Source organism: Choloepus didactylus, chromosome 21 (genome assembly GCF_015220235.1).
Source record: "Choloepus didactylus isolate mChoDid1 chromosome 21, mChoDid1.pri, whole genome shotgun sequence".
Classification (NCBI taxonomy): domain Eukaryota; kingdom Metazoa; phylum Chordata; class Mammalia; order Pilosa; family Megalonychidae; genus Choloepus; species Choloepus didactylus.
The window spans coordinates 31,209,283-31,227,853 of NC_051327.1; the positions used below are offsets into that span (position 1 = coordinate 31,209,283).

Here is an 18,571-nt window from a genome sequence, read left to right on the forward strand (position 1 = left end):
ACCGGTGCCTGACAGATGGAGCCAGTAGGGGGGCGGGGAAGAGGCACTTTGAGCAGCACCTTCATCTTACCTGAGGCCCAGGGAGGTTGGCAGCCTTGCTGAGGTTCACGCAGCTGGTCAGCGAAGCGCCAAGGGTACTGGCATCTCTGGCCTCCCCTGGCTTCCCTCTCCCATCCCTGTTCTTCGTTTCACTTCCCAAATATTTGCCAAACACCCCCTGCGTGCCGGGCCCTGGGAGCCCTGGAATGAATAGGTCAGGAGGCTTGTGAGGCTAGACTTGAGGGACACAGACCAGGGACTATGAAGCTGTTTCCAGGCTTTTCCTTATTTTCCAAAGGCCCCAGTGGCAGCTGCCTGGGGGGCTCCTGGTCTGGTACTCTCTTCCTTTCTCCACTCCACACCTTTGAGCTCCTGGACCACAGTCAGCTATTTCTTGCCTCAGGGACCTTGCACATGCTGATCCTCCTGCCAGGGGCTCATGTTGGCCTCTCCTTCATACTTTAGCTGTTTACTGCTATTTCAAGTCTTGGTTTCAATGTCACCTCCTTAGACACTTCAATCCATTGCCCTGTAGCACTTAACAACACGGTTTGTAACTATTCATTTGTTAACGTTTTTAGTCTGTTTCTCCATTAGCCTACAACCTCCATGTCTGGCTTGCTCCATCCTTTGATCTCTGTTGGCTGACTCCTATCGCCTTTTGCATAGTAGCTGCATGATAAACGTTTGTTGACTAAATGAATGAATCATCCCGGATGTTGATTGTGGAGCTAGGACTAAATCAGAAAGGGCCTGTCTCCCAGCTGGGCATGGATAATCACAGAAAAATAACTCCAGAGGGGCTTTGAGAATACCTCCGGTACAAAACTCCATGAAGCTGAATGTTTAGTTAATCAAGCACTCAGCTGTGAAAACGGCTGCCCTGGCCCAGCATCCAGAGGGAGGACATGTTGGTGTTATTTTTCAGGAGTATGTGTAGGAACAAGAGAGTTCTCAGTATTCTCCTTTCCTTCCCTGAAACAGTCAGGGAGGGCATTCAGTTGAATGTACCTGTGTAACATGATGCAACAAAAGGAAGTATAGAGTAAAGTGAAGAAAGATCAAACAGAGGTGGGGGTGTCATCAGGCCCAACCAGTGTCAAAAGACATGAAATCTGGGCATTCAAGCATTCCGAAGGCCGTTCTCTGGGTTTTAGTCCTGGTAAAGGTAACGTGGGCTGTGGTGAATTCACCATCGGAGACCCTTAGCTGCTGCCCTCCCTAGCTGCTTTCTTGGTGCAGCAGGCTTTTGAGAACCTCCTTTGCCCCTGAGAAGTCACTTCCCTCCCTGAGCCCTAGTTCCTCCACTGTAAACTCGGCAGAAACAGACCCCAGCTTGGCCTGCTAACAGACTTGTGCATGTGAGTCAAAAGCCAAGAAAGTACTTTGTAAACTATGAGGTTCTATATCTTTACCCTGATTCTTGCAAACTTGTCTCCAGCATCTTCTCTGTGGCCCTCCATCCTTTTTGCCTCAGTTTCTCTGTAAAATGGGGAGAGATCTACTGCCTTGTGTGGGGGCTGTAAAATTATGTCTTCGAAGTAATTGTTCTGGACGTGGTATTGGAGAGGTGCCTGAGTTCTGACTAAGGCCAAAGCAGGTGCTTTGCTTCCCCAGTGTGCATTGTTCCAGGTAAGCTTGTGTCCCAGACCAGCGCTTGCTGGGTGGCAGGTAAAGGTGTGCCCTCTGCTGGCCGGGCAGGAGGTAGACCGTGGGAAGTGGGGAAAACCACAATGGCGCAGGGAGACATTTCACCAAAAGGGTAAATGGAAGACTTTGGATTCCTAAAAAGGTCTATATCTGAACAGACTATGAGGAGACAATAGAGTTAAGATGCTAATGCTGCGCCTGGAATGCAAAGACAAGGACAATTTGCGGCGCGGTGCATTGTTCCTCCCCTCCGGATTTAAGTCCATTTGGTTTGTCCCGAAGTGCTGGTCTATAACTTCAGCAGGCCTGGGAGCCGAGCATCCTGGGAAATGTGGTTCCCAGATGGGCTTCCCGCAGCGCGGCCCTGGCGGCGAGAGGACTCCATTTCCCGAGATGCCGCGGGCCCGGGAGGCGGGGTCGCCGTGGCGTCGGGCCCTTGGCCGAGCCGGGGGGGGGGCTCGGAGGCCGAGGCGCTGCTGCGGCCGTGGACAAGCGTCCGTGCGGCCCGGTCCGGGCCATGTCCACTTGAAGACGCCGCCGCCGTCCCAGCCCCGGCCCCTGCCTGGCCGCGCAGCGCACCATGGGCTCCATCCTGAGCCGCCGCATCGCGGGGGTGGAGGACATCGACATCCAGGCCAACTCGGCCTATCGCTACCCCCCGAAGTCCGGTGAGCGCCGGGCCCCCGGGTGCGGACGGCGGGCGCCGGGTGGAACGCGGGCCCGGGCGACGGTGGCCGGGGTGGCGCCCGCGCGGGGCCCCGCGGCCCTGGGACCCTCCTTCCTACGCCCAGGTCCCGAAGCTTCGCGCCTCTCCTCGGCCGGGACCCCGCGGTGTGGGTGGGGGGCTGGGCCCGAGAGCGCCCGACTCGCCCGAGGTCGTGCCCGGTGCTGCCACTTCCCGGCCGGGTGACCTTGGGTCAGTCACTTAAATCCCTCTGGGCCTCAGCTCCTTCATCCTTACCGTGGGGGACCTGTTAGAAAGTGGGGTGAGGGTGGGCTGGGGTGAGGTTCTGTGACACAGCGCCGGCGAGGCGCTCAGCACAGTGCCTGGTCTTTCGTCTGTGCTTATAAAGTATCAATTGTCATCAGAACTGACATCACCGTTTTTTCACTTTGTTTGGTGGCCTGGTGGTTCTGGACAGTTTCCATTCTGTCAGGGCAGAGGCTGAACTGTCCTGCGGCCTCCTGGGGTGGTGGGTGGGGTGGTGTTGGGGCCAGGGGGCCTAGGCCGGAAGAGATGATTGGAATTGATGGCGGGAAGGGGCTAGGGGTTGTTGGCAAGCTGGAGAACACTGGGATGGTTGGAGGGGGTTTTCTGGGTTCTCCCGTCTCTGTTTCATGGCTCAAGGACCTGGCGTTTCCAAGGAGGAAGTGACTTTCCCAAGGTGTCTGAGCTGGATGGAGACAACACCCGGGGTCAGGCCCAGGTGCCCGCCTCCCAGATTCCCAGACAAGCTTTGTGTCCTCGCTGTCCTGCTGCCTCTGATGATGAGCGGGGCCTGACTGAGGACTTTTAGTTCTGGTCCTCACGGTCGCTCTCATCCAGTTACTTGGGGTGGAAAGGAGAGAAGGAGGGGATGGCAGAGGGAGGATTGGGGCATCGTTGGGACCTTCGGAGTGGGTACCTCAGATCCTGGCCTCTGAAGCGGCTGATCTGACGTCTGGCCTCCTGGGCCTCACAGCTGGCTCTCTGGCATCTCTGGCATCTCCCAGGGCCTTCCCAGGGAGGTCCAGGGCCACCTGCTCCAACCCCTTGGGGACACTTATTAAGGTCATGCCACAGACCCACAGGGCCTGCTGGGGCCTAGAACCTGCATTTAAACCCATTGCCCAGGTGAGTCTGACGTCCACTTAGGTTTGAGAACTGCTCTGCCCTGATTTTGCAAAGTGGAAAAAAGTGATTTGGGGGTTTAAGGAAATGGCAGTTTCAGAGCTATGGGAAGAAAATGGAGCAGAGCTGGGCAGAAAGCACTGCTTGCCAGTTGGAGAGAGCACCATGTCCCCTTGTTGTGGGGCTGGAGGCCAGGGGAACCTCCGGAGGCCCATGGGCTGACATCCCCAGACCCAACGGAGCAGTTATTTAATGTCTTTTTCTGTCTCCAATGTTCTCCCAGCCTGTCTCCAGATGAATGACCCAGGGTGAGTTTCTTAACCTCCTGGGCCACAGTTTTCCCATCTGCAAAATGGTGATAAACTGTTGATACCACCTAAGTGGGCCCATGCGCACATGGTGCCCAGAACAGTGCCTGGCACATACTTGGTGCTCGCTGAATGTTGGCTGCTAAAATTGTTTAGAAAGTAGATTAGGCTCGGACCCTGAAAGTAGTAGACGCTGGCTTGATTTTTTCCCACATGGTTGAGATTTCCAAAACAAATAAGTTGATAGGGCACGTCGGTCACCTGGGCCCAAAGCAGACTTGATGTCCCTTCACTTGAGAGCTCGGACAAAACACCTTTGAGCAGGGTTGACAAAGACACCGCTTTCCCAGCCCGGCTTTTGGATCTGGCCTTGGCAGACTTTGTTACTGGGTCGTGACACCCTGTCCCACTGAGCCTGGACTTGCTTTCAGAATCCAGTCGCCACTCGGATCAGGTGGAGCTGGCACCGCAGGTGAACCCCATTGGCTGCCAGGAGCGATGGCTCTTTTCCGGGCCTGCCCAGTCCAAAGGCTGTCCACTCTGCCTGATATTTTTTCCTTACCTGCCTCCTTATTTTTCTGGCCCGCCTTGCAGACACTTAAACCTGTCCTGTTCATAGCTCCTGGTCCCTGGACTTTTGGGGAGCCTGGGGATCCTGGCCCTGTGCCCGGGGGCTCCGCTGCCTTCTAGACCCTCCGTGAGATTCTGGCGGGTCAGTAGAGGCAGAAGGGCCCCTCGCGGTGCCTGCGTGCATTTCCCTAGGAGTGGACTGGGCGCCTTGGAGGGGTTTGGAACGATTGTGGGGGATACCCCCTGGGCTGTTAAATCACATGAGAAAGTTGTTCCCTTTTCAGGTCTCTGTTGAGTTTTATTGATTTTTGTCGAGGAGAAAGGGTCATTCTGTTTTAATGTCTTTTGATGCATCTGTAGCACTTTCCAACTGCAGTATCTAGCTCAAATTTAATGCTTGAGCTTTGGTTTCATTGTGTTTTTAAAATTTGTTTCACTCATAAGAGCTTTACCGAGTGTAATTTAGGCTCCATACAATTGATCTGTTGCAAACGTAGGGTTTGGTGATTTTTGGTACTTTTATAGACTTGTTCAGCCATCACTACAATCCAGTTTTAGACACTTCCGTCACCTGGAGAAGTCCCCTTGTGCCTATTTCCAGTCAGTTCCCACTCCACCCCCAGCTCATCACTGATGTGATTTCTGCCTTAAAAATTTCCCTTTTCTGGACATTTCATATTAATGGAATCATATGGTATGTAGTCTTTTTTTGGCAGGCTTCTTTGACTTAGCATAATGTTTTTGAGGTTTATTGATAGAGCACATATCAGTACTCCGTTCCATCGTGTGGAAACAGCACATCCTGTTTATCTGTTCCATTCATGGACGTTTGGGTTGGTCTGCTCTTTGCCTATTATGGATAATGCTGCTAGGAATATTTATATACAAGGCTTTGTGTGAACATATGTTTTCATTCTCTTGGGTATATACCTAGGAGTGGAGTTGCTGGATTCTATTGTAACTCTATGTCTGACTTTCTGAGGAACTGCCAAACTGTAATTTAATGTTTTTGTATATAGTTTGAGGTAAAGATCTAAGTTCGTTTAATTTTTTTTTTTTTTTTGGCATGTGGATATTTGGTTATTCTAGCATCATTGATGAAAAGACAATTCTTTTTCCATTAAATTGCCTTCGCACATTCTTGAAAATCGGTTGACCATAAATGTGAGGGGTTATCTCTGGACTCTGTTCTGTTTCTTTGATCTATAAGTCTATCCCAGTGGTTCTCAACGGGGGGCGATTTTGGCCCCCACGGAACATTTGGCAATGTCTGAGGACACTTTTAGTTGTTAACAGCTGGGGTGGGGGGGTGGGGGAGTGGTATGCTACTGTCTCGGTAGAGGCCGAGAATATTGTGAAACATTCTCCGGTGCCCAGGACAGCTCCTCTGGCCTAAACGTCAATTGTGCCAAGGCAGAGAAAGCCTGGGCTAGCCTTATGCCAGTACCGCTCCGCCTTGTTTCATGTAACTTCAGAATACGTTTTGGAAATCAGGTGGTATAAGTCCTCCACCTTTTTATTTTTCAAAATTATTTTGGATATTCTAGTCCTCTGCATTTCTAAATAAACCTTGGAATTACCTTGTCAATGTCTACAAAAAACCTGCAGGGATTTAGATAATGATCACATCAAATCTATCAACAGTTTGGGGAGAAATGCCACAATATTGAGTTTTCCTCTCAATGAACAGGTATTTAGGGCTTTGTGTTCTTGATATTATGCATTTTTAAGGTAACTTTATCTAATTAAGGCAAGTGATATTGGTTTTCCAATCCAGTAGTGATAGAAAGTTTCTTTCTTGACATTTCTTGAAGTAAGAGTTGATTTTGACGAAGACATTAAGTACACTTAGGCACGTAGGAAAAGTCGTGGGACAAGCCCTGCAGTGAGTTCCTGAAGCTGGGGGAACGTTGTTCTTGCCTGGAGCCCCCAGTGACAGGTGAGGACCGAGGCCCAGGAGCAGCGACCAGCCTCACCTGAAGTTCATGGTGGGGCCAGATTCCAGCCCAGGCCAGATCCAGACCCCAACCTGCGTTCTGCTAGCTTGCAGTCAGTGCAGTACCCCGCCCCCTTTTTAAATTCAGTTTTATTGAGATATATTCACATATCATGCAGTTATCCACAGTGTACAATCAGCTGTTCACAGTACCGTCATATAGTTGTGCATCATCACCACAATCAAAATCAAATTTTTTTTTGTTTTTTTAATGCAATTTTATTGAGATCTGTTCACATAACATACAGTTCTTCAAAGTGTACAATCAGTTGTTCATAGTTGTGCTCCAATCAATTTTTTAGTGGTTTCCGTACTCCAAAAAGAATAAAAATAAGAATAAAAATAAAAGTAAAAAAGAACACCCAAAGCATTCCATCCCCTCCATTCCACCCTATTTTTCGTTTAGTTTTTGTCCCCATTTTTCTACTCATCTGTCCATACACTGGATAAAGGGAGTGTGAGCCACAAGGTTTTCACCATCACACAGTCATACCATGTTATCTACATAGTTATGCAGTCATCTTCAAGATTCAAGGCTATTGGGTTGCAGTTTGACAGTTTCAGGTATTTCCTTCTAGCTATTCTAATATACTAAAAACTGAAAAGGATTATCTATATAGTACATAAGAATGCCCTCCAGAGTGACCTCTCGACTCCATTTGAGATCTCTCAGCCACTGATTTCTCTTCCCCCTTTTGGTCCAAGAAGGCTTTCTCAATCCCCTGATGCCGGGTCCAGGCTCATCCCCAGGAGTCATGTCCCGTGTTGCCATGACATCCCCTGGGAGTCATGTCCAATGTAGGGGGAGGGCAGTGAGCTCACCTGACCAGTTGGCTTAGAGAAAGAGAGGCCACATCTGAGCAACAAAAGAGGTTCTCTGGGGGAGACTCTTAGGCACAATTATAAGTAGGCTTAGCCTCTCCTTTGTGGTAACAAGCTTCATGAGGGCAACCCCAAGATCGAGGGTTTGGCCTACTAAATTGGTAGTCCCCAGTGTTTGTGAGAGAATCAGTAATAACCCTGGTGGGGACATCCACCATTTCCACATTTTCCCCCAATTCCTCAGGGGGGCCCTGCAAATATATTTTTATTCTCTGCCCAAACTAAATAGGATGTATCAGGATTTTGCACTAACCTGTACAAACCTACCAGATCTCACTTCATATTCAAAGTTCTGTGTAATTATGGTGTTTGAATAAACTGACCATGCATGTTAAATTATTTAGTGTGGATGCAGCCCCCTTTGTGTAGGTATTTTCCTCCTCTTTGGAAGCCTGCACCCAACATGGCATTTTGTGCAAAATCCCAAGGCCAGGCCTTGCCCGTCCTTTCCGTTGCAGGGCTGAGAGGCCTACGGGAGCCAGTGGGCCCTCCTGCCTGGCTAGTTGTCTCCACGTGCCCCTGGGGCGAGCACAGCGCCCTAAGGTGTCTCCCTGGGCCTTCCTCCTTGGGAGAGCAAGCGGGAGCGGGGACTTCCGCAGAGCACACGGGCTGGGACTTTGAGGCATGGCAGAGTGGAAGGGGCCGGGGTTGGGGGACCTGGGGTGCTGGTTCAAGACCTCCTCCCCCTCCCTGGCTGTGAAACCTGGGGCTCCATGGTCAGGGCGGCTCCCGGGGCCGAGGGCCTGCCCTGTACGGCTGTGCATCCTGCTGGCTCCTCGCATGGTCCTGCAGGGCTGGCCCTGTTAGCCTTTGCAGATGAGGAAGCTGAGTCCGCACAGGCAGCCCCGTGCCCGAGGTTCAGAGGCAGGAGTACGCCATCCCCGAGGGGCGGAAACAGCCTAAGTGCCTGTCAGCAGGCGATGGGATGAACCAAATGTGGTCTCTTGCGCACTGGCACGTTGCTCGGCTGTGCAGAGGGGTGGAGTGCTTGTCCAGCTGCGGCAGGGGACACCCCGAGGACCTCACTTTGAGTGAACGACCAGTACCTGTGAGTTCACTTGTAAGACGCACGTGTAATACCAGATCCGGAGACAGAAAGCAGATCGGTGGTTACCAGGAGCCGGGGGCAGAGGCAGTGGGGAGTGACTGCTTATGGGTACAGGGTTTCCTTCTAGGAGTGACAAAAATGTTTTGGAACTAGATAAGATGAATTGTTCACTTTAAAATGGTTAATTTTATGTTATGTGGGTGTCATCTCAATTGAAAAAAAAAGAAAGGAAAGCAGGTGCTAGGGCACCACCGCAGAGCTCCTGAAGAGTGTGGGGCCCGTCCTTGGGGACCCTGGTCGCCATGGGTGCCACGTGCAGGGCCTGGCCGGGCCCCTGCTGCTGACACCCCTGTAAACTGTGAGCCCCTCAGCGGAGCCGGCCGCCCTGGGGTCTGAGGGCCCCGCCCTGCTCTGGGACCAGGTTGCCCTAAGAGAAGCAGCAGGGCAAACGGCGGTCAGAATGTGCCAGAATCCCGAACGTTTCAAGTGCGGAGGCCAGGGCCGAGTGTTTTCACCACCTTTACTTTGTTGGCACTTTGCCATGCTCTGTGACACTAACTTTTGTGTTGCTTCTGCAGAGGAGCTGGAAATCAGCCTGAACCCTGGGTCCCCTGACTCAGTAGCCATTTAATACACTCTGTGGAGGAGTGGACCCACATCTCCCCCCTGGGGGTGCTGCTCACACTCACTGGGCCACATCTTCCCCATGGGGCTTTGAGCAGAGTCTGAGGCCCATGGTGTGGGGGGAGTATTTTGGGTGAGTGCCTCTAGCTTGACAGCAGCCTGGAAATTCACATACACGAGACCTGCCGGTGGCTCCAGTGCCACCTCTGCCAGGAGGACCGTGGCCCTGTCCTGGTTTATTTGGCGCTGGAAGCATAGAGCGGAAGCAGCTGTTGCAGAGCAGGGAGGACCCCTGTGTCCCCACTGGCCTTCTGGGCCCCGTGCGCGGGGAGCGCGCTGTGGTGGCAGTGGGAACGGAGGAGGACACTTCACCTGCGTGCGGGAGTTCTCACGCCCAGCTCCAGGCTCCTGGGCCTCGTCGCGTCCTGGTGAGCGGAGATGTAGCTGCCCAGCGTCATCTGCGCTGGTGACACTGAAGACCCGGGCTGCGCGCTGCCGGTGTGGACGTGGTTTGGACTCTGTCATCCTAAGAGCTGTGGGATTCAGGTGTGTTTACTAAGCTCAGTTATCTAGACTTAAGCAAGGTTATATTTTAGGTGAAACAACAACAACAAAAACGACAGTGACAGAAAGCTTTGTGGGCCTGTGGGGTCTGAGGGTGTGCTTGCTCCAGGGGGGTGTCGGGCCGGGCCTGGGCGTGAGGGCCCTACCACGGGCCCCTGGATCCCCACAGGCCAGGGGCCTGGGTTGTGGGCATCCTGACCCCGTGTCCCGCCCGTGCTCTGGGTGTGTGGGAGCCCTGGGCCCTGTGTGTTTGTCCTGGGCCCCTGGGAGCAGGGGTGTCCCCAAGGTCCCCACATTGTTTGCTGGGCTCAGTGTGTCACAGGTCACATCCGCTTGAGGGACCCCTCACGGTTTCTCTGGGAATTGTTGAAAAACAGTCACCTTCTGTTAAATCGAAAACAGCCTGCCTGTGTTAACCCACCTCAGGCCAGCCTCCTGCTCCCCAGTCTTCGCTGCACCGTCACCATCACTGTCCATTGCACCAGGGCTCACCTTTGGGCCTTTGAACTTGCGCTCCCCCCCAGGCCAAGCCAGCCCGACCTCCCAGGGGAGTGACCCCGAGCTGGCGGTGGTCTGCAGCCGGGAGAGGAGGGCGGGTCATTATTTAAAGTAACAGCCTTATTGAGGGGCATTTCACGTAGGTCACCAGGCCTCCTTTTAAAGTGTTCAGCTCAGTGGTTTTTGGTACATTCACAAGGTTGTGCAACCATCACCACCACCTAAATCTAGGACATTTTTGTCAGCCCAAAAAGAACCCCTGTACCCACTGGCACTTGCTCCCCAGCCTCCTTCCCCTGGCAACTGTGAATTTATTTCCCTTCTCTGGATTTTCCTCTTCTGGACATTTCATTTAAATGGAGTCATGCAATCTGTGGGCTTCAGGCTCTCGCTTGTTTCACTCAGCACAGTGTTTTTTAGCACGTGTCAGAACTTCATTCCTTTCTATGGCTGAAAAATAATTTTCCCTTGTACGGAAGTAGCACATTTTGTTGATCCATTCATCTGTTGATAGACATTGGGGTTGTTTCCAGAATTTTTGAGTCTCCCAGAGAAGTTGCTGTACCCGTGAGGCTCCCAGATTTGTGGGGGAGGCTGGGCTCCACTGTCTCTCTGCTTGGGGGTGCGGGGTGAGGGGGTTCTCTCTGCAGCTAGGAGCTTCTGGGGGCTCTGAGAAGACAAGAGCCCTACCCGGGAAGCATATTTCACTCCTTTCTAGGAGGGCTCCACCTTCCCCTTCTCCTCTTCCAGCTTCCAGGACAGGAAGCTGGAGGAGGATCCGGGACGGCTCACCTTGGGGCCATGAGTCATGGAAACAGCCAGCCCGAGCCCTGGGGTGAGCTGTCTGGGTTTGACAAAGACTCTGCCTCCACCAGCAAGTTCCTGCCTTCCTCTGTCATCCGTTAAACGGGAGCACTGAGTGTGCTCACACCGTGGGGTTGGGGGAGCGTGACACGTGGTACAGGATGTGCCGTGCTGGGCTCGCAGTAAGACGTGGTCATGGCCATTGTCGCAGAAACCGGTAAACAACGGGAAGCTCCGCTCAGGCTCCCCCGGCTTTGTCCTGGTTCTGGCTGGTCTTTGGGGTCCAGGACCACTTGGGCCACCTCCTGCCCCAGACCGCAGCTGAGTGGGAGGCTTCTTTGTGGCCTGGGTCAGGCACTGGGGTCTCAGAAACCGGAGACCGGGAGGTGGTCTGTCCTTGGAATGGCGAGGAGGTGGCCTGGCTGGACAGCAAACAGGCCTTTCGTCCAGTGCCAGGTGGTGGCTGCCGCCGGCCCCGACGTTGGCTGTGGCTCGCGGGCCGGGGGCAAGGGCTGGGATAAAAGGAGACTTAGTTTGGATGTGCGTATCAAGAAGTGTGATTTCAGTTTGTGGCCAGTCTGTCCCGGCCATGGCACAAAGTTCCTCCACAGCGATTGTAAGGGGTTCAGAGTCTGTAAATCCAAATGTCATAAAAACTTTAAAAAGAAGCATAATCCTCACAAGGTCAGGAATAAAGCATTTCAGAAAGCACCTGGTAAAGAGCTTACAGTGGATAATTCATTTAAATTTGAAAAACGTTGAAATGAACCTGTCCCGTACCAGTGAGAGCTATGGAATAAAACTCTCAGCGCAATGAAGAGAATCAAAGAAATTAAACAGAAACGCCAAGCTAAATTTATAATGATCAGGTTACAGAAAAATAAAGAACAGAAAGTTCAGGACATAAAAGAAGTCAAACAAAACTTCCATCTTCCCCGGGCTCCTCCTGCAGACAAAGGAAAGCAGCTGGAAGAAATGGTACAGCAGTTACAGCAGGATGTGGGCGTGGAAGATGTTTCTTAAAAATCTCAGAGCCCGTAACCATTTATGTGCATTTGAAACTCTGTTGGAGATTTGGAACATCTCAACTATTGATTTATTTTACATAAGGTCGCTCGAAAGGTAATTGAAAACTCAACTCTCCTATATTACTCTGTATAAAACATCAGATGTTATGAATGTTAGATTGTGTCTCAACTTTAAACCTCACTGAGAAGTTGTACTTGGGTAAATCGTGAAAATTCTGTTTGTAGTTACAGAAGCGAATTGTGGGCATCGAATGGTCTTGTCACTGGATAATGGCCTGAGGTGGTGTTTATGTAATAACTAATGACAAAAATTCATGGCTGATGATACATAAAATAAAATTTTCTTTGCAGTGAGACACTCCCTTTATTAGTGTTGTAGAAGGGGGAATACATTAAGGAACTAGCAATCTGTATGAAAATTGGCCTCACACGATACTTTTATTTTGATTTAAGATTTCCTGCTTTGCTTTACTGGCATCTTAGCGGAGCAGTTTGGTGCTCGTCGGTTGAGGCTTCATCGTGTTGGACACTCTGACCTGGTTTAAGTGTTCCGATAGCCAGTTGTGTATGTTGTGGGGGAGAACTGAATAATGTTTTCCTGAAATGGCACTAAACTCTATTAATTTCCACTAACTTGGAATTGAGATTCCTGGTGGAACGAGCTTTATTTTTCCAGTGTGGCACTAATGTAGAAGCAGAGGAACCCCAGTGCCTTTTAAAATCTGTTGCATTTTCTTTTTAAAAACTCCTGTTATTCTTTGAAATCAGACTTTATGGATGGGTACAGCATTGGTTAACTATTTGCACATGAAATAAAACCATTTCTAAAGTAAAAATAAAAAGTGTGGGGGAATGTGCCTGTGTGTTTTCGTCCTTGTGAGTTGGGGTAGCCGTTACCTTATTTACACTGTACCGTTCCACAGAGATGGCCGTGCAGGTTGACCAGTTTAGCATTGTATAAAAGGCTGGAGTTACATAGTTGAGTGAATGTGAAGGAAAAACCAGTCCTAGCTGACGTGCAGATTGAAGACATGGGGTGGGATCCTTGGCCTCCAGGGCTCTCAGCCTGCAGACAGATGTGGTAGAACGAGTTCTGGCCCCAGTTCTGCCAGTAACTCACTCTGTGGCCTTGCTCTTTTGGGGCCTCAGTTTCCCCAGCTGAAACCCAGCGAGTTAACCCTGGTTTTCCGAGTCCCTTTGGGTTCTGATTTGGCGAGTCTGCATGAGCTGGCAGGTGTGAAGGGGAGAGGCCTGGCGGGACCAAGCCCAGGCCCCCATCTGTCCAGCAGAGCTGTCTGCCTTTCACTCATCTGGAAGCTTCTTGGGAACCCTCGCACCCTTCCTGGAGGACCCTGTGGGCACTGAGCTGCCCACCTGCCTGACCATCCAGGCTGAGGCTTTCCTGGATTGCATTCCATTGGGCATTTCCAGGGCCTGTTTCCCTTTGTGGTCACCTACAGTCATCCCCTCCTGCCTCTGTATCATCGCCGTCCCCATCCCCATCCCCATCCTGGCTTCGTGCTCAGTAGGTAAGTGTGGCCGATTCTGCCACCTGCCCAGGGTCTGCCCAGCATCTCCCAGCTTGAGGAGGACCAGCTCAGCCACTTCCTGCGCCTGGGAGGGGTGACCGTCCCACCAGGAAGGAGGTCATAGGAGGAGCGAGGCCCATGTGCCACCCCTGCTGTTTGCTGAGAAGCCAGCAGTGTGGGGTAGTGTCAGGCGGTACATATGGGCAGGTGGTGTACATGGGGCGGGCAGTGCGTACGGGGCAGGTCGTGTACCTGGGGCGGGCCGTGCGTACGGGGCAGGTGGTGGACCTGGGGCGGGCAGTGCGTACCGTTGGTGTATACGGACACGTGGTGTGTGCGGGCGGGCGGTCTGGGTCAGGCGGTGGGAGACAGGGCAGGGCCTGTAAGATGAGTAGGGTTGATTTGCTCCTCATGGAGCAAATTTGAGGGATGACTCCGACTTTGGGACACTTTGATTTTGGTTTTGGTTTTGGCAATAGAATGTCTGTGTCCACCTGTATCTCTAAAATAAGACCTGAGGCCGAGGTGGAGGGTCACGGTTCCCACAGTGCTTTCTGCAGCGCGCTTGGTCTGGTGCCCACGGCGGCGGGCCTGGGGCTGGTCCTGGTGCGAAGAAGCTCGCGCTGGCCCCGCTGGGGGTCCAAGTTCCAGTAACCGAAGCTGCCCTTTAACCACGTCTCCTGCCGCAGGGAACGGTCCTTCGTTATAATACCCCTGCGGACCAGGCTCCCAGGTGGCTTTTTGGGGACTCAAAAGAAAGAGGGACTTGGATTCAGTTCAGTGCTTAAATATGCATATAAATGTGTGTGTGTGTGTGTGTGTATTTAATATATGAAACTAAGTCTGACACAGCTGTACTGAGAGGGACCCCGGGACGTGGTGAGGAAGCAGAGCAGCCAGTGCCTCTGCCCTCCCAGCCCCGGGGAGCCGCACCTGGTCTTGAACTTGATGTCGCTGGAACACGACGTTCCCTGGAATCTGGCTTCTCTGACTCCACACGCGGTGAAGGAGAGGCTCGCACAGGGTTCACACGTGCCACTCGTCACCTGTCTGTGCCGTGGCCGGGCCTTGGGGTCACCTCCCCCCCGGGCTGCCCTGGGCGTTCTCGTGTCTGTCTTCGGTGCGCGTGAGTCCGATTTCCTTGCGTCATTGTGGTGCCCGTACCCCTCGTGTGGGCGTGTGGTCAGCTTCAGTAGGTTTTACGGGCAGTTTTCCTGAGGGTTGTGCAAATGTGCACTTGTGCTACCAGAGTACAGACTTGTGTTTGCTGAAGATTCTCAGTAAGGCTAGGTAAGGTCAGGTATTTGTTTTTAATTTTAGCCATTTGGCGGATAGCTCTTTGTGGTTTTCATTTACATTTCCCTGCTGACAAATGAGGTTAAGAACCTTCTTGTATGTAAATTGGCCATTCATTTCTCTCCCTCCGTTTGTGAAGTACCTTTTGCACGTTTTTTTTTAAATTGGGTTGTCTCTCTTTTTTCTTATTGATTTGCAGGAGCTCTTTACTAAACATTTTGTTAATTATTATTATTACATTTGGGGTTCTTTAGAAATCAGGGGTCTGTATGGCTTTTATGGAAACCAGCTTAGCCAAGTGGAATTTGTTGGAAGGTTCCAGGGAAGACTCTGGAACCCAAGGGTGGCATGTAAGGCCACTGGGACCCAGCAGCCCCTGTTGCACCCTGGCCTCCATACCTCCCTCTGTCTGTCTGCACCTCCTCCTGTCTGTCCACAGCACTGCTCACCAGCCACCCGCTGGGGGCCGCTGAGTTCAAGGACCTGTTCCAGCAGGCCGTCCTGTGGCCATGTGTCCACCCCGGCCACTCAGCTGTTGGGGGGGGAGTGGGAGTCACGTCCTGTGGTGGCAGCCGGGCCCGCCCCCTGGGTGGTGGACGTGTTTCCAGAAAGGAGGGTGTGTGGCTGGGGAGGAGGACCGCCTCGCAGAAGGGGCAGCTACAACTTAAAGAAACTTGGGGAACTATTCTTTGCCTGGTCCAAGTGCCTCATTGTTCTGGGCTTGTTGTCTCCCTCTCCATGCCGGGAGATGGGAGCTTTTTATTCCATGAGTCAACTGGGGTTTGCATGGATGGGGAGTTAGGGAACTAGCCTTAACTTCCAGCAGGGACCTTTGTGCCGTTGTCTCTGTTGATCCCCGGGGCCCCCAGGGTCAGGGTTTGTCGTCTTGTCTCCAGGTACCAGCCAGTGTTTACTTTCCCCGACTCCTCCCGGCAACCTCACGTCCCATGTCACTAAGAGGAAACAGGCTCAGGGTGGCACCCAGCTGGAGAGAGGAGGGGCCGGGTGGGCGGTGGCGAGGCCCTCCGCCGGTGCTCCCCTCTGCCCCTCTTCCTGGGAACGGGCCGCGGGCCCTGGCCTCCGACCCTGGTCCCCGTCCTGATGTGCCCATCCTGGGCCCTGGAAAGGCCTCCCCAAGCACCACCCTGTTCTCCTCAGTTGGGCCCCCTGGGTTGATGAACCTGAGAACTGGGACCTGCTGTTTTCTGGCGGAATTGGAGGATTGTCAGCGAGTGGGATCCCTGAGCCGTCCCTGGCCCTTGGGGCCACCTTCTCGCTGGGCGGGATCCATGAAGGCCAGTGGTGGCACCCATGTGCGGCGCCAGGCTCCAGGGCAGAGTGTGCTCCTCAGGCTGTGGCGTGCTGGGTGCCCTTAGGAGCCTGTGTCTGCGTGGGTGGGAAGGCAGAGAGAGGCGCCGTTAGATGAAGGCACCTCCTCCCTGGCCGTGGGGCTCCAGCGGCTATGTGACCTGCCCGTGCCTCAGTTCCCTCAACAGTAAACAGCAGTAACGGTGTCGCCCACCTTGCGGGGCTCATTCGTTCCACAAGTGTTTATCGAGCACCCACTGTGTGCAGCCGAGAGGTGTCACCAGGATGTAGAACCACAGGTGGAGTCCTGGGGGCCGGGGGTGGGGGCAGGACCGGGCAGTGAACCAGGGGAAACGGTGGTTGAGCCGAGATGGAGGAGTCGGTGGGGAGCTGGTCCCCGGGAGGGCGGGGAGGCCGCACCTGGGCTCCGAGGGGAAGGAGGCCCTCCGTCTGGAGCCGGGAAGTGGGAGGCCCTCCTGGTGGGGCCGCCGGACTGGGCAGCCTCGGGGCTGGGGGGCTCTGCGTCTGGCCTGGGGTGTCTCAGAAGTAGGTGGGTTTGGGTGCAAATGCTTTTTAAGGGTTCAAGCGGGGAACCTCTGGCCCAGTGGTCTAAACACAAACTCAGTGAGTACAAAGTTCTGAAAGGTTCAAGCCGCACAGCTGTATTGAGGGAGAGCTTCGGGGTCCCCATTTACTCCTCCCGTCCCCTCCCCCACACTCCTCAGAGGGTCCCCTGACCGCAGTTTGGTGTGGAACCTTCCAGACCCTTTTATTCACACATTGCTCTTTTTTCTTTCTTTCTTTTCCAATTAAAAATTTTGATTGTGATAACACATGCAACACAAGATTTCCCATTTTAACCATTTTTAAATGTAGCATTCAGTAGCATTGATTTTATTCATGATACTGCGCAGCCATCACCACATCCGTCATCAAAGCTGTTTCATCACCGCAAACAGAAATTCTCTCCCCACTGAGTGAGAACTCCTTGCTCCTCCTCTAATCTGCTCTCTGCCTCTGTGAATTTGTTTATTCTAATTATTTCGTATAAGCAGAATGACAGCTTTGTGCTTTTGTGTCTGGCTTACGTCATTCACCACAGCGTCTTCAAGGCTCGTCCGCGTGGTCACGTGTGCTAGAACTTCATTCCTTTATATTCTGTTACATGGATGAACCGCGTCGTGTTTATCCTTCCAGCCACGAGGGGCAGCGGGACCGTCTCCACCTTTTGGCCACGGTGACGGCTGCGATGGACGCTGGCGTGCAGGTGCCTGTGGAGCCCTGGGAGTGCCGGTCCCGCGGTAGCTCTGTGTTCAACCTCCCGAGGGACTGCCGGGCTGCCGGCCACAGCGGCTGCCCCCCCGGTGTTCGCACCAGCAGGGCACGAGGGTTCCGTTCCTCTGCGTCCTCCGTCCCTGGTTATTTTAGGAAAGTAGCCGTCCTGCTGGGTGTGCGGTGTCTCTCACTGTGGTTTTGACTTGCATTTCCCTAGTGACTGGTGGCGAGCATCTTATTGTGCTTATTGTTATTATCTTATTATCATGACTATATTATTATCTTGTGCTTATTGGCCATTTCTTCTTGGAGAAATGTCTGTTTTCAGATGCTGAGCCCATTTTTCAATTGGATTGTTGTTTTCCTTGTTCAGTTTCAGTTCTTTATATCATCTGGATTATGAAACTTTATCAGATGTATGATTTGCAACTATTTTCTCCCATTCTGTAGGTCGTCTTTTCATTTTCTTGATCATGTCCTTTGATGCACGAGTTTTTAATTTTGATGAAGTCTATTGTTTCTTTTGTTGCTTATGATTTTCTTGTAAAGTCTAATTATCATTTGCCTAATACAGGGTCCTGAAGACCCCCCCCCCCCGCCTTCTTCTAAGAGTCTTGTCGTTTTAGCACTTATATTTAGGGTCTTGATCCGCTTTGACCGATAGGGCTCTTTTTTTTTTTTTTTTTTAATAGTCATTGTATTGAGATGTATTCACATACCACGCAGTCATATAAAATAAATCGTACATTCAGTTGTTCACAGTACCATTACATAGTTGTACATTCATCACCTAAATCAATCCCTGACACCTTCATTACAACACATACAAAAGTAACGAGAATAATAATTAAAGTGAAAAAGAGCAATTAAAGTAAAAAAGAACACTGGGTACCTTTGTTTGTTTGTTTGTTTGTTTCCTTCCCCCATTTTTCTACTCATCCATCCATAAACTAGACAAAGTGGAGTGTGGTCCTTATGGCTTTCCCAATCACATTGTCACCGCTCATAAGCTACATTTTTATACACTTGTCTTCGAGATTCATGGGTTCTGGGTTGTAGTTTGATAGTCTCAGGTATCCACCACCAGCTACCCCAATTCTTTAGAACCTAAAAAGGGTTGTCTAAAGTGTGCATAAGAGTGTCCACCAGAGTGACCTCTCGGCTCCTTTTGGAATCTCTCTGCCACTGAAGCTTATTTCATTTCCTTTCACATCCCCCTTTTGGTCAAGAAGATGTTCTCCATCCCACGATGCCGGGTCTAGATTCCTCCCCAGGAGTCATATTCCACATTGCCAGGGAGATTCACTCCCCTGGGTGTCTG

At 52.0% G+C, this 18,571-nt stretch overlaps 1 protein-coding gene and 1 pseudogene across 1 annotated transcript in view; both read left to right on the plus strand.

Annotated features, from left to right (window-relative positions):
* The first annotated feature begins 2,127 nt into the window (after positions 1–2,127).
* The window catches only part of MGRN1 (mahogunin ring finger 1), a 74,611-nt gene continuing 58,167 nt past the window's right edge, over positions 2,128–18,571 (plus strand). Inside the window, 1 exon segment of the mRNA XM_037814109.1 lies at positions 2,128–2,357. Coding sequence (XP_037670037.1) covers positions 2,270–2,357 — 88 coding nt within the window. The 5' untranslated portion in view covers positions 2,128–2,269.
* LOC119517430 lies at positions 10,623–11,875 on the plus strand (annotated as a pseudogene).